Source organism: Aquila chrysaetos, chromosome 13 (assembly GCF_900496995.4).
Source record: "Aquila chrysaetos chrysaetos chromosome 13, bAquChr1.4, whole genome shotgun sequence".
Classification (NCBI taxonomy): domain Eukaryota; kingdom Metazoa; phylum Chordata; class Aves; order Accipitriformes; family Accipitridae; genus Aquila; species Aquila chrysaetos.
The window spans coordinates 11,523,949-11,537,698 of NC_044016.1; the positions used below are offsets into that span (position 1 = coordinate 11,523,949).

Genomic DNA, 13,750 nt, shown 5'->3' on the forward strand with positions numbered 1-13,750 from the left:
CGCATGACAACTCTTACAGCACCCTCCACTGATTAGCCACTAGCCACTAGTAACTAACATCAGATGATTTAGCCAAGCAGATTTCAAAATATTTTTCCTCCTACCCAGCTTCAGCACATGCCACACCGAGTCAACCTCGTGCTTCAGCACTGAGGAAGGAGCCACAGGCAATGCTCTCTGGGGCACTCCGGCAGGCAGCATGTCGGCACATTGGAGCCACTGGCATGTCTCTCACCTGACGCTTTGTCAGTCACTACGGGTATCACCAGTAAGAGTTACGTGCTTTGGAGCTGGGAAGTAAGGGAAGGAAATCAAGTCCAGCATGTGTTTTGCCATCTCTTAACACCAAACAGATCTGCAGGCCATTTAGACTAGTGTAAGCTGGTCATGCTGCTGAAACAAGAAGTTCTGCCTTGCCCCTGCCCCTTCATTTCTACCTAAAGCGCTTCTGCAACTATGAGATGAACCACACCAAGGAACCACAACCAAACCCAGCACAACCAGATTATTCTTTAGCTGAATCTGCTCCCCCATCCAAACAAAGGCTGGTGCTGGCACGAGGGAAGCAAAGGAATGGAGAGAAAGAGCTTGTTCCTTTTGCACTTACGCTGAACTAAACATTACAGAAGAGAGATGAAAGGCCTTTTCAGCCTGCATCTCATTTGACAAGCACCTTCGCAAGACACCCTACTCACTATACTTTCAACCGCTCCGTGCACAGAATTTTTCCTTTCTACCCCACATAAAGAACAAGCATACATATCACTGACAACCAGAACGGTGACAACCCCAGCGTGCAGAGGGGTGTGAATCAACACCGGCTTCAGCGGTCAGCTCAGATTAATGCTGCTTGGTGGGAGAAGTGAATCAAGCTCAAAGTCTGCCAAAGCTGACAGCATTCAAGACTGTGATCAGTAATGCAGCACAGTGGTGAGAAGCCTTGGAACATCAGCAGACAACAACATTTTATTTGCTGGCTGGAGGAAAAAGACTTGGGTCAGGCAGAGCTGTTTGGAGCTTGTACCAAGGAATGTACAAGACAAAAGCATCTGGAATCTTTCCATGTACTGGAAATGAAACGTCTGACTTTTAAATCCCTTATTACATTTCAGGAGCAAGGCTGTGTTTTAAGAAATGCCTGCGTTCCAAAGAGCTGGGCAAAACGTGCTTTAAATTGCACAAAGCGCTTCATTCAACCTCTGAAGATTTCTTTTTTTCTTGTTTCCCGCTACTTCCTCCCCAAGATAAGAAAATAATTTTCTTTCTCCTTGTTTCCCAAGGCACCAACTCCAGCTCCTAAGCATCCCGCCGCACCATACCCGTTTTGTCTATTTTCGAACAGCAGACGCTCCCGCCTTCCCCTTGCTGCCCCTCGCAGCGGGCAGGGGCCCAGAGCATCCTCGGGGCCGAGGCGCGACGCCCTCCTGCCCGGCCCTAGTGCCTCCCCGTCCCCTCCACGCCCACAAAACCGGGCCGCCGCGGGATGTCTGCCCTGGGGCTTTGCGGCAGCCCCTCTTTTTTTAAGAGGGGGGGCGGCTTCGCCTTACCCGAGCCAGGCGGGCGGCGCTCCGGATGGCCGCCGCCACGGCGCCGCCGTCGGGGTGCACCCGCTCCACGTGCCCCCACATCCGCTCCCAGGTCTGCCCGTCCATGGGGAAGCCGCTCTTGTTCACCAGGAAGAGCGACCCGCCGTCCCGCTGCTCCTCCTCCTCCGAGCCGCCGCCGCTCCCGCCGCCGCCCGCCGCCCGCGGCTGGGCGCTCCGCGACCGGCCCCCCGCCTTGCCGGCCGCCGCGCGGCGGGTACTCCCGGAGCCGCCGCCGCCGCCCGCCGCCGCGCCCGTCATGGCCCCGCGGCCATGCCCGAGTCCGGGCGCGCCGCGGGGACCGCTGTCGGGAGGCTCCCCGAGGCCTCGCCGCCGCCCGGGCCCTCTCTCTCTGTATGCGTAGTGTATATATGTATGTGTGTGTATTACGTGCGTGCGGAGGAGGCTGGGCACGGGGACGGCCCCCTCCCTAGCGGCGGGCGCCCGCTCGCCCCGGCCCGGCCCCAGCCGCGCTGGGGGCGCGCCCCGCGCCGCGCTCCATGCCGCCGCGTTACCACGCTACCGGCCGCCCGCCCGCCCTCGGCGCGCTCCTATTGGCGGCCGCAACAAAGAGGGGCGGGGCTCGGGGGGCGGGACGAGCCGTGACCGGCGGAGACGCTGACGGGAGGCGCCCCCTGCCGGGCGGCCCCGATCACCAGAGCCAGGCGGCGCAGGCTGAGCCCCTTCGCCCGCAGCCGCCCGGCGTGGGGCTGCGGGTCCCGGCCCGCCGTGCCGTGCCGTGCCGTGCCGTGCCGTGCCAGCCCCCGCTGCGTGAGGGGCGCCTGAAGATCAAACTCTTCGTCGAAAAGAGCTGGGCTGTTCCGTTCTTCCTAACGGAGCTGGAAAATTCATCGTTAACCATTGAGTGTTAGGGTGATGGCAGCGAGATCCCAGCTCGAAGGCGAGGGCTGCTGAGAAAGGCTACACGGCTCTTCTGTCCGGTGGGCAAAGGAGCGCCTCAGACCTGGGGGAGTCCCACCCCAGGGATGAGTGGCTGCCGTTGCATCGCAGCCCGCAGCCTCCCTTTTCCACGGACAGCCGACAGGGTGGTGCTTGTCCTCCGGGGGAATGGTTCCTGCTCTGGTAGTAGGAGCACTGGGTGCCCGACCCCTAAGTAGGAGGTAGGGCAGTCACAGTGCAGCCTTTCTCTCAGTGTTTTGCTGCCACACATATTGCCAGAGGGCTGAGTGAGGGATCCACGACTCGGAGCACAGCCCCATTACTCGGGGGTACGCACAACAGCGATGTCCCGCCTTGGTCCCCTGCAGCAGTCAGAGGTACCTGCCTCACATGTCTGCACGCACTGCTAACACCACGGAAACAACGGCATCTGTCCGCCTCTGCCTGTGCCCGGTGTAAAGGAGCTGCGGATGAGAGCAATGGGGAACTCATCTCTTCCCCAGGGCTTTGCCCAGCCGCATCGGTGGCCTTGCAGCACCTCCCAGCTGGACGACTCCCTGGCTGCTGCTGTCATCTCCACTCGGCTTAGTTCCCTGATGCTTATTTCCCTGCTTGGAGGAGTTTTTTCAGCTCTTTATATCAATCACAACAGTGTCAACCTAATACAACTCCTAGAGCCATTGTTGACTCCCCATCAGAAATTAATAGTCTGAAAAATGTTGTTCCCATCCCGTCCCCATGCACTCAGATACCGCCGCCACGCTGATCTCCCCTGCCCCCAGCCAGGCTGGGTGCGTACCTGTGCATCTTATCCGCAGCTGCAAGTACTGGTTTTCATCTCTCACCATAAATAAATCTCTCCAGTGCCCTAATCAGCTTCCCGAAGGCTCTCGGGAGCCACGGGTGTATGTTGAGTTGCTAATCGCTCTCTGCAGGAGTTGACATGTCTGTGAGTCCTGCCAGTAATCTTCCCGGCCGCATCCTGGCTGTGTGGTATGCCTGAATCTCACCAGGAGGTTTAATGTAGGGGAGGCCGGAGAAAGGCTGTTCCATCAGCTAAAGCAAACCGAGGACTTCAGCTTACACAGCTTGCCCAGTGACAGCTTTCAGCCCAGGAGACTTTGGTCTAGGGACCCCCCGCGCTGAACATGGAGGCTCAGTGTGTAAACGGCAATGCAATCTGGGGGAGAGGAGGAAAGGTCAGAGTGGGTTTAGAGCTGCTGTGAAGTTTTCACCCTCTCCACTATGTCCTGCTTTCCCTAATGATGAGGTGAACACCACAAGGAGGGCAAATGTGCCCCCACGCGGGCCAGAGGCAATCCACACACACACCCCCACACACACACCCCCACTGGGTTTTGGAGCAGGATCCCTGGGGGAAGTGCAGTCCCTCTCTCCTTCTGGAGTGCAGACAAGGCTGCACATCAGCAAGATGTGAAAGCACTGAGATGAGCTCCAGATGGGAGTTGATGAAGCACAGAGACCCAGAGAGTCTGCAGATGGCTGCAGCCACAGAGGAGAGGGCTCTCGAGGAGCAGAGGGAGGCTCAGGCAAGGCAGCGCGAGGCAAGGCAGGCTGAGAAAGTCTGAAAGTTCGCTGGAGCAGAGCCAGGGGAAATCTTGAAAACCGTTCAGACCTGGATCTTAGGACCAATGGGACTATGCAGGTGGTGGCAGCCATCTGTGAGCAGCCCAGGGGCACGCTGTGTGTGACAGAGCCTGAAGCGCTGGGATTGCGCAGCAGAAAGTCATCATCAAGGATGCTGTTACACAAACTGGCAGTCATGTATGCCCCAGAGCCTTGTTCTCTGTTGGAACAGGCAACCATGGTGAGGCTGACACAGCCTCTCTCAGTGCTGCTCCACTGCCCAGAGCAGCCAGGAACCCTCAGATCATGCTTTCCTACACCCACCTACTTCTTAGGCACCCTGAAAGGGTGAAGAACAGAATGATGCTACATACTTTGCAGTTCAAAGCCTTCTACATTCACCATGCCAGAGCGTGCTCTGTGCCAGAGGAAAGGGCTCTCCCTGGCCAGACAGGTAAGGGGCACGGCAAGGCTGGGACACCACAGCCCTGTCTGTAGCAGCCTTTGCAGCACCCAGACCCATCCCAAGCAGGACCAAAAGAAAAAAAAAAAATCTTACCAGCTCCTCCTTGATGCTCAGGCTGAAGAGGGACAAGTTGAACTCCCAGAGGCCAGCCACTACGTCCAAGGCCAGCTGTGGGCTGGACAGACAGGGCAGAAGTTAGCTGATGTCCTGAAGCTAACAGCAACTTTGAAAACAGCCTAAGCAGATAAAAGCAGAGTCCCCACGTCCCTACAGCTAAGGGAAAGCCTTAATTACCCTCTTCCCAGCTACAAAATTAAGAGTAAAAATAGAAGAATGCTGCCTTGGTTTAGCCCAAGCCCTCCCCAGTATTAGTTATGAACAGACATTCAAGACGAGTAAGAGCAGTGTGGGATATGCAGCATGCCCCCTTGCATTCCCCCAGCATTCGATGGCTTTCACCTTGTGGGACTACCTAATTTTGATATCGTAACTCTCAGCAAAGCCACCTTGTTCCCCACTCTGTTTGCAGCCCTTCCCCTCGCACCCAGGCTGCTGCCCAACCTCTGCTCCAGAGTGCCAGAGCCTTTTGATTTTGAAATCCAGTCACTTTGCATGGAGGTACCTTCCTAAAGCTAGCTCTAAAAAACACCTCGAACCGAGTCTTGTTCCTAATGTGGCGCTTGTTGCTACCACAGCTGCTTTCTGTGTCAAAGAAACTAATTTGATCACAAAATCACGTAAAAGGGTTTTAACCTTCATTATTTTCAATTGCAGGCTAATTTAAATGCAGCATTCAAAAGGCCCTGCAGCGCAATTACACAACCAACTGCGGGAAAATTAATAGCTCTTAATTGTACCATGGCAGCAAGGTGTTATCAGTATCAACACTTTTTCCAAGAACATTTCGTCTCCAAAAGTGTCACATCTGCACCACCCCCCCCCCAAGGAGTCCTACTAGCCCCTTCTCCAGCAAGCATCTTCTTGCACACAGCGATGAATTCAGCCCTGCTGTGTAGCAAACCCTCACTGCCAGAACCCTCCACATGCACAGAAGCAGTTATTTTATGTATTTAGTTGGGAAAACACTTCCTCTATTACACACTGTTTCCAAGCAGCCCTTCTTGCTGGCTCAGTGCAGGCACTAGGAACGAGCAGGAGAAGGCTTCCCTGGCCAGCAGCTCCAGCCCAATCCAGCCTCAGGGCAGGGAGCTGCAGCCAGGCTGGGGAAGGACCTGCTGGCTTTGCTGGGGAACGGACCACTGGTGTGATGAGTGCCTGTGAGGTCTCACGCATAGCCCACGCTCCCGCTCTGCTGCTTTGAAATTCAGTGGTTTTCTGCTCTGCAGGTCCTCTGCCAGCACGACTCCAGCCTTTTGTAAGATCTTAGTAAGGCCTCGCCCCAACTCAGCTATCAACAGATCCATGTTAAAATACGTCTCACCACGAATGGGAATGCCGCTCTGTGCTGCCAGGGCACACAAGTGAAGCACCAAACCCAGAGGTGGAGCAAGATGGCAGCAGCACTACAGCAAAAGATAGGCTGGTTGGCAGATAGTCCCTGCCCTGCCCAGGCATCCCTGCCTCTGCAGCCTGGCCACCCAACCCCTCCAGCACAGGCCATGTGGTGGTTCCCCTGGCCCCAGCCCACACCACTGCTCTTCTCAGTGCCACAGCCGTGCCAGAAAGCTGCTCCTGGTGCATTTGCTTTGGTGCGTCTACAGGCAGGCTGTTCCAGCTCCCCTAGGAACAGCTGAGGTTTGCTTTTATGCAAGAAAGGGTGCTCAAATCTGTTGCCATCCAAGGGGGGCTGGGAAGCAACAGCCAAGGAACAGCACCTGAGCAAAAGCCTGACAGTTTATCTTTTCCTCTTTCCTTCCATCAGATAGATGCAAATCAGTGGCAGCATGATAGATCTGGACCCGTGCTGTTATCCACGTTAGCAAAAGTGGACGCTAAGTGATCCACACTCACTGAAGGTCCCAGTACCAGCACTGAGCATGAGATGCAAGTTGGTTACTGGTGGAGCACAAAATATGCCCAGTACCTCCGGCTGGCAGCGGTCAGTGCAAAAGCCTGAAGCCTGCGTACCTTACAAGCATGCCTAGCTTGGGCACACTGTTCTGCTGAAGCTGGGCCAAGTGATCTTAATGGCCTTTTCTGAATTTAGGAAGCAATGTATGTCCAGAAAAGCAGCAGCAGTCTGAAATGATTAATTCTACAAAGGTGCTTCAGCTTTGCAGAAGGGAAGCAGGAAAACACAGGTCAAGAAAGTTTGCCTGCTGTTAAGTGAATTGCATTATTGCTATGCAAACATTAGCCTGGTTCCTGAAAAGACCATAGTGACCTCATTTGATCTTTGAAAAGGAAAATAAAATTTGCTTGTTTGGGGCTTTGTCCTAAACTGGAAGTTATGGCGGAATGGAATTTGTTTAGTAATGAAATGCGAGGTTAAACTGTGATAAGGATGTAACCATGGTGATATGGGAATGGCTCTTGATGCAAGTTTGCAGAAGTGATTTGCGTAACCACTAAGAACAACAACTTTATGTATTCATCAATGTGATCATTGGGAAAATAAATATGTAAAGCAGACTGTAAAAAAAAAAAAAATGCAAGCTATAAAAGGAATGCTTGAGGGTATGCTTCCTTGGAGCTTTCCCCAAGGTAGCCCTTTCTGGAAACTAATACACTATTTATTTTGCAAAGGTCTAGCAAAAAAAATCCAGCCATCAGCTGCTTTGCCTTTAGCAATAAAGAACGTTAGCAGTATCTTTTGATTTCTGCCTGAGCAAGTCCAGGACCTCCTGCAGTAATTCTACTGCAGCAAATCATTACAGTGTTTGTTTTAGATGGGTTTGTTTAACTGGGCTCCAGTTGATCTCAGCCTAATCCAACAGGCAATATTTCCAGCATTTAAAAAAAAAAAATAAAAAAAAAATCAAAGTGGCAGCAAAAGCCTATAAATCAGGCCTCCCCAAAACTGGTTTGGAAGTTTTCTCTTTTGACCCCCATTGCAGGTCAGCATGTCCTACTTGGCCTGAGCCTTTGCTGACAGTGAAATACCCCTTCCTCTTCCGTACTTATTATAGTCACCTCACTCCGATCTACAACTGATATCATCAGATACAGATGAAACTGCTATTTCTCAGTAGTACAATATCAGCATCCCTATTAGCCTGCCTTACCCCTTCTGTCTTGTTCCAAAGTTTCAGTCTCAAATATTGCTGTAGCTTGGGAAAATAATTATGTCAATACAGTTTGCTGCTAAGGTCTTACTTGCCAGCATATCACATGATTTGGTCTCCACAGCAAGCTCTGCTCATAAAAACAAGGAAACACTAATGTAACCTTCCATAAATCTCAGCAGTCCATCTTTTTGGGACTAATTAGTACTTCTTTAACCTCTAGTCAGAGGGTAAACTACCCAGCATAATCACTTTTTTGCAGGGGAACTGCCTAGTAAGAGTACAGGTAGTAAACAAAGGCAGTGGCTAAAAAAAATCTGCTACTAGAAACAAGATCTCTTTCAGCAGTCGTCAGCACCTGCAGCCCTTGTCACAGGGGAGCCAGCAGTGGTGGTACCAAAGGTGAGAGTCAGGACTTACCTCCACTGCCAAGTGAGAGCCTGAGTCATCCCCGCCTGCACAGAGGGAGGAGTGTACTGCAATAAAACCCCTGCCTGCTTAAGATTAGAAGCATGACTGTTGGTGCCATTTAGAAACTGATTAAGCAACATGGTTCTGTTATGGGATACCCTGTGCCCTCTAGGGATAGTATGATGCTGATCAGGAAATGCTCTGAAGAGGTGTCATCCTTAAGTATTAAAGTACCTCAAATGCATTGTCTTTCCGGGCTGTACTTGAAATGGGACTGAAAAAGTGATTAAGTTTAGCAATAGAACATGTCACAAGCCCAGAAGCGCAAGCCCTTGAATTTAGGTGCTGTGCAAAATCTGCAAAGAGAGAAATGCGTGATACGCTGTTCTCAATGCCATGGTACAACAAGATATCATCACAACACTGACAATTTCATCAAACAGTTTTTGATCTGAGGCATCACTTCAAGCATCCCTAGAAGGCAGTGCTCTGCACATTAACATTCCCCCTCTCTAGAGAACTGCCATGGTTTAACCCCAGCCAGCAACTAAGCACCACACAGCTGCTCACTCACTCACTCCCCCCCACCCAGTGGGATGGGGGAGAGAATCAGGGAAAAAAGTAAAACTTGTGGGATGAGATAAGAACAGTTTAATAGAACAGGAAGGAATAAACAAATAATGATAACAATAATAAAATGACAATAATAATAAAAGGATAGGAATATACAAAACAAGTGATGCACAACGCCAACCCATGCCCAGTTAGCTCCTGAGCAGCGATCCCTCGCAGGCCAACTCCCCCCAGTTTATATACTGGGTATGACATCACATGGTATGGAATACCCCTTTGGCCAGTTTGGGTCAGCTGCCCTGGCTGTGTCCCCTCCCAACTTCTTGTGCCCCTCCAGCCTTCTTGCTGGCTGGACATGAAAAGCTGAAAAATCCTTGACTTAGTCTAAACACAACTTAGCAACAACTGAAAACATCAGTGTGTTATCAACATCCTTCTCCTACTGAACTCAAAACATAGCACTACACCAGCTACTAGGAAGAAAATTAACTCTATCCCAGCCAAAACCATGACAAGAACAATGTCTGAACGGTAGTCAAAACACTGCAGAAGCACCTGAAGGTGACAGTAAAGTTCAAATATTGTGGCTATTTAAAAAACTAAAAGCTCTTAAAAGAACTACAATTATCTGGAGCAAAATTATTTTTTTCAGTCATCTTCATTATTTGCCATTACATGAACAATATTGATTTTCAGAGGTAACTAGCAAACTCAAGAAGTCTACAGAGCATTTTCTGATTTTGGAATCAAAACCAAGAATGTTGTGTGATCACACAAGCTGCAGACTTCAGGGAGGCTCTATAAAGGTCTATGTCCTCTTCATGCACATGGACATTTCAACCCTCATGAAATTCTCACAGCTCAAGCCCGAGCAGATGGAGTAGGTCAGAGGAAAATCACACCGAGCACAGGGGTCTTTGCTCCCCAAAAGCCAATAGACCTCTGTATCTCCCCTAGCAAGACTCTGGTTTGGGTAACTTCATCAAGCTTCTGAGTTTCCGAGGGCTCCGCTACCCTTTTGAAGCTTCTGTGGAGCAGTGACAAGATGAGAAATCATGGGATTTTTAGGCTTTAGGCATTAGCTTGTAAGTGAGTTTTAGGCTTTTAGCACTAGGTCCCTAAGTGAATTTCACTTGTTCTCTGGGAGTACAAAATACACAAATTCAAGTCCCATGGAGCCAGTTAATCATTCAAGGGTGAGTCATTCTCACCCTAGCGGGACCATACCTCTTCATTCAGCACAGGATGCAGGTTTTGGCTAACGCCTGTAGGGATGCTCAGAATTAGCTGATGAATTATTCTGAAGAAATCAAGTTACCTTCCAGGAACTAATGGAGAAAACAGTATGTACAGGCTTAGAAGCTGCACGGTTACATTTTAATTCCTTTTTCCCTTGGTGTGACAGTCTGACAAATTATAGCCAATGTCTCAAACATTCATTAAAGAACTTTGGTGGAGAAGACTGCCTCTGTAAAAATGCTGGAGTTTTATGAACAGGACAATGTGGCTGGAGGAGGGGGCCCCACGGAGGATGGGACTGTGCTTCTATCTTAAGCGGTCATGCCAGCAGGGAAAGAAAGGCAACTCCCCAGTGGACCCCCCACCAAGCTCACCGGCTGATTCCAGAGAACCCCAGGAATGCGAACTGCACGTGTCAAGACCACCGACTAACACGCTATAAAAGAAGGGAGAACGAGTTCTCAGTGCGCACCCTCTGGAACTGGATCGCTACGCTGGCTGGACCAACGCTGGACCCAGGACTGGTGAAACCCTTTTCTTCTCTTTCTTTCTTTCTCTCTCTCTCCCTCTTTTTCTTCTCTCTTTTCCACAGTCCCTACACCTCATCCTTTTAAACATAAACCGTTGACCAAGTCTGAGACTGGGAGTGGATCTAGCTGTCCCTGGGCTCCTCTTTGAGAAGGAGTCCAGAAAGCAAGGGGGTCTGCTCTGAACCTCGGGACTCAACGGGAGGGCTCTCCTTCTGACAAAGTTTCATGTTCCTTTTTCTGTTCCTTTTTCTACACCTCCCTTCTCTTTTCAAACAGCAGCTTAATGACATGATGCAAGGTTCATATTGATAAGTTCACTTGTACTTGGGCAAGGTTAGCTAGATTGAATAAAAGTTGATTGTTGTTTGAACTCCCCTGGTGTCGTTTCACCTTAATTCTGACAAAGGAAATCCACGAACCTGAGTCCCTCCAATTTTGGGACGCGACGCTTGGCAGCAGCTGGACAAACTAATTTCCAAAAGAATAAGTAACTTTGCACTCACTTGCAGTCCCTCTTCTACCTTATCCAAACTAGTGATCAGCATCTAAGAAACCCTAGGACTGCCCCATTCTGAAAAAAGAAGTTGGAAAGTTTCTCGTTCAGCCCAGCACAGGCTGGGAAAACTTCTGAAGTCTTGAATACTTCACTGGGATTTTTCCCAGCAATTTTCACACAGTGCTTTAAGAACCAGGGCTAGCCCCTGACGTCCCTAAGTCATGCTGCTCACCGAGAAGCTGGGTTTAGTACACGCTGCATAACTTTTGAAAGCAGAGCAGATGCATGATTATGAAACTAAAGTTCAATTTTACTCCTGCAAGTCAGTTGAAGAAAAAAAACTTTCAAGATAATTTCCTAGGGTAAAAGTCAATTTCTCCATTAAGGAGCACCTAGATAGAAAACTAAACTATCATCCAGAGATCCCATTCTCTCTCAGCAGGTTTGCTGTTCTTACTTAGGCAAAGCATTTCTTTCCAGCTGCTACGTCCAACAATGCCAATGCTATTTTACTCAACTGACCAAGTCTCATCTGAGACTTTTTCACATGGCTGTTAAAAGATACTTTTTCAGGATGCATACACAAGTACAGATAGAATACAAAGTGAGTCACAAAGTAAGAAATTGCTATTACAGTGATAAAACAGACATCAAAACCCAAAGTCACCTGGGCATGGAAAAAGGCGGCTTCTAATTACACCTTCCCATTTTCCAAAATCAGCTCACTAGGATGCACATTCACTGCCTCTTCTACAAAGCTGAAGAACTCCAACCTGTGGAGCTACAGCCACAGCGACAGCACTTCTGGGCTCACGTGAGGCATCTTTAACTAGATGTTTTCCATCTGCAAGGGTTTTATAGCTTTCGTATGTTCTTGTCTGTTTCTAGAACTTGTAATGCAAGGCCACAATTCTGACAATGCCCCTTAGTTGTTACTTACAACTTTTTTTAATGACCTAAGCATTGTTACAGGTAGAAGCAGTTTAATGAGAAAAGACTGGAAATCAGCATCCTAGAGGCTGAATTTTGACCACACATGATAATAAGCAGGTATTAGCCAATCTCACAAATTAGTAACCATGCCTAACCACTGCCAGTACTTAACAGTACTTAACTTTTTTTTTTTTTTTTTTTTTTACTGCGAACATACCTGCTGAAGTCCTTTCTACAAAGTTTAGGTTACTATTGTCTTCTGAAAGATGTTGTTTAATTTAAGATCTAAGTATTTAGAACATGGTCAGATAAGTTTAGCTCACTGTGAAGCAGAGCCAGAAGGAAATCCAGCAGGCTTGTAAGAAACCTTTCCAGCCTTGGAAGCAGCTGGACTGTTAGGCACATATATATTCTAGCCATGCACAAACCACATCACTTTCTGGAAGGGGTAACACTTGTTAGCTTTGGATAATAAGGCCTCCTCCCAACTACAGAAACAAACAAAAAACTAAAAAAAAAGGGGGGGAAAAGGGGGGGGGAAGGGAAAAAGGGGGGAAGGGAAAAGGGGGGAAAAGGGGGAAAAGGGGGGAAAAGGGGGAAAAGGGGGAAAAGGGGGAAAAGGGGGAAAAGGGGGGAAAAGGGGGGAAAAGGGGGGAAAAGGGGGGAAAAGGGGGGAAAAAAGGGGAAAAAAAGGGGAAAAAAAGGGGGGGAAAAAAGGGGAAAAAGGGAAAAAAGAAAAAGGATTTTCCTTCAAGAATGGCTTTAACTAATCATAGTCAGGACAGCTTCACATTTCCCACTTACCTGATGAGGTTTCTGGTGTTTTCTTTCAAGAACGAGCGAGTATCTGCCAAAAAACTAACTTTAAGGCAATAATAATTTGCTGTGATTGTTCCTTCCCAGCTGTAGGAATGTTTAAATTGCAATGCTAAATGGGGATATAGCCTGCAGCTTTCGTAGAGATACTGTAAGAGGAATATGACCCTACAGTCCTGGTTGCAAAACGAAGAGCCCATCTGAAGATTCATCCGACTATTGAACTGGATGCTAGTGTTGTTTTACAACAAAAGGCTCGTGTTTCCTGTGCTCCGCAGCACCTGTGAAGAATCTCGTATACAAAAATTGCTAAGAGGTGATCCCAGTTTTGTGGAAAAGAGAGGTAAAAAACCCCAAAACTTTTTCTTAAAGTGACTCTACTTTCTTTGAAGCAGGTTCCTTCAACTTACCTGGCTCACAGCTGATGTGCTGGGGACCAATACTAAACACCTGAAGATAAGTGACAAAACCCTTGCAGAGTGTTCGCAACAGTCCTACTGTGCTCCCACTGAAGACACCTCTGGTTTTGGAAACAAAAGTTGGGCCACAACTGAATGTAATGTCTCAATCTATCCTCTCTTAAGAAGTTATTCTACCCTCTCTCCCCAGCTAATCTCTCTACACCTGGGTGTTTTAATAAAATATTTGCACTAGCATTAAGGAGATGACTTTGGATTGTTCTGCTTTAGGTGTTAACTGCACTTTCTTTTCCTCACAGCCCTCTTCCAAAGCAAAGGAGGAGAAATCACTATGCTAGAGCGCTGCAAATCAACTAGTGATGCTAATACTTTTAATTCCACAGCCTGAGAAAATTTCTCTGTAAGCCAATACTCTTGTGTAGAATACATTTATATACCCCACATACATGCACTCTGCATATACATGTGCATGCATGTTTATTAATGACACAGTATATAATTCACTTATAAAATTTTCCTACATTAAATGGCAGCTTCTAAGGAAAAAAAATGAATCATTTTTAGACCATAAACTGTATCAGCAGCTGTCAAAAATGGTAATCTTTGCTCCAA

General features: G+C 48.8%; 1 protein-coding gene across 3 annotated transcripts in view; it reads right to left on the bottom strand.

Moving 5' to 3' along the window:
- The window catches only part of VASH2 (vasohibin 2), a 38,709-nt gene extending 36,621 nt beyond the window's left edge, over positions 1 to 2,088 (bottom strand). For all 3 annotated transcript variants that reach the window (XM_030034838.2, XM_030034837.2, XM_030034836.2), the window contains exon 1: positions 1,548 to 2,088. In XM_030034838.2, the coding sequence (XP_029890698.1) occupies positions 1,548 to 1,844 (297 nt within the window). In that variant the 5' untranslated portion in view covers positions 1,845 to 2,088. The remainder of the gene's footprint in view (positions 1 to 1,547) is intronic.
- Between the last annotated feature and the right edge of the window lie 11,662 nt (positions 2,089 to 13,750).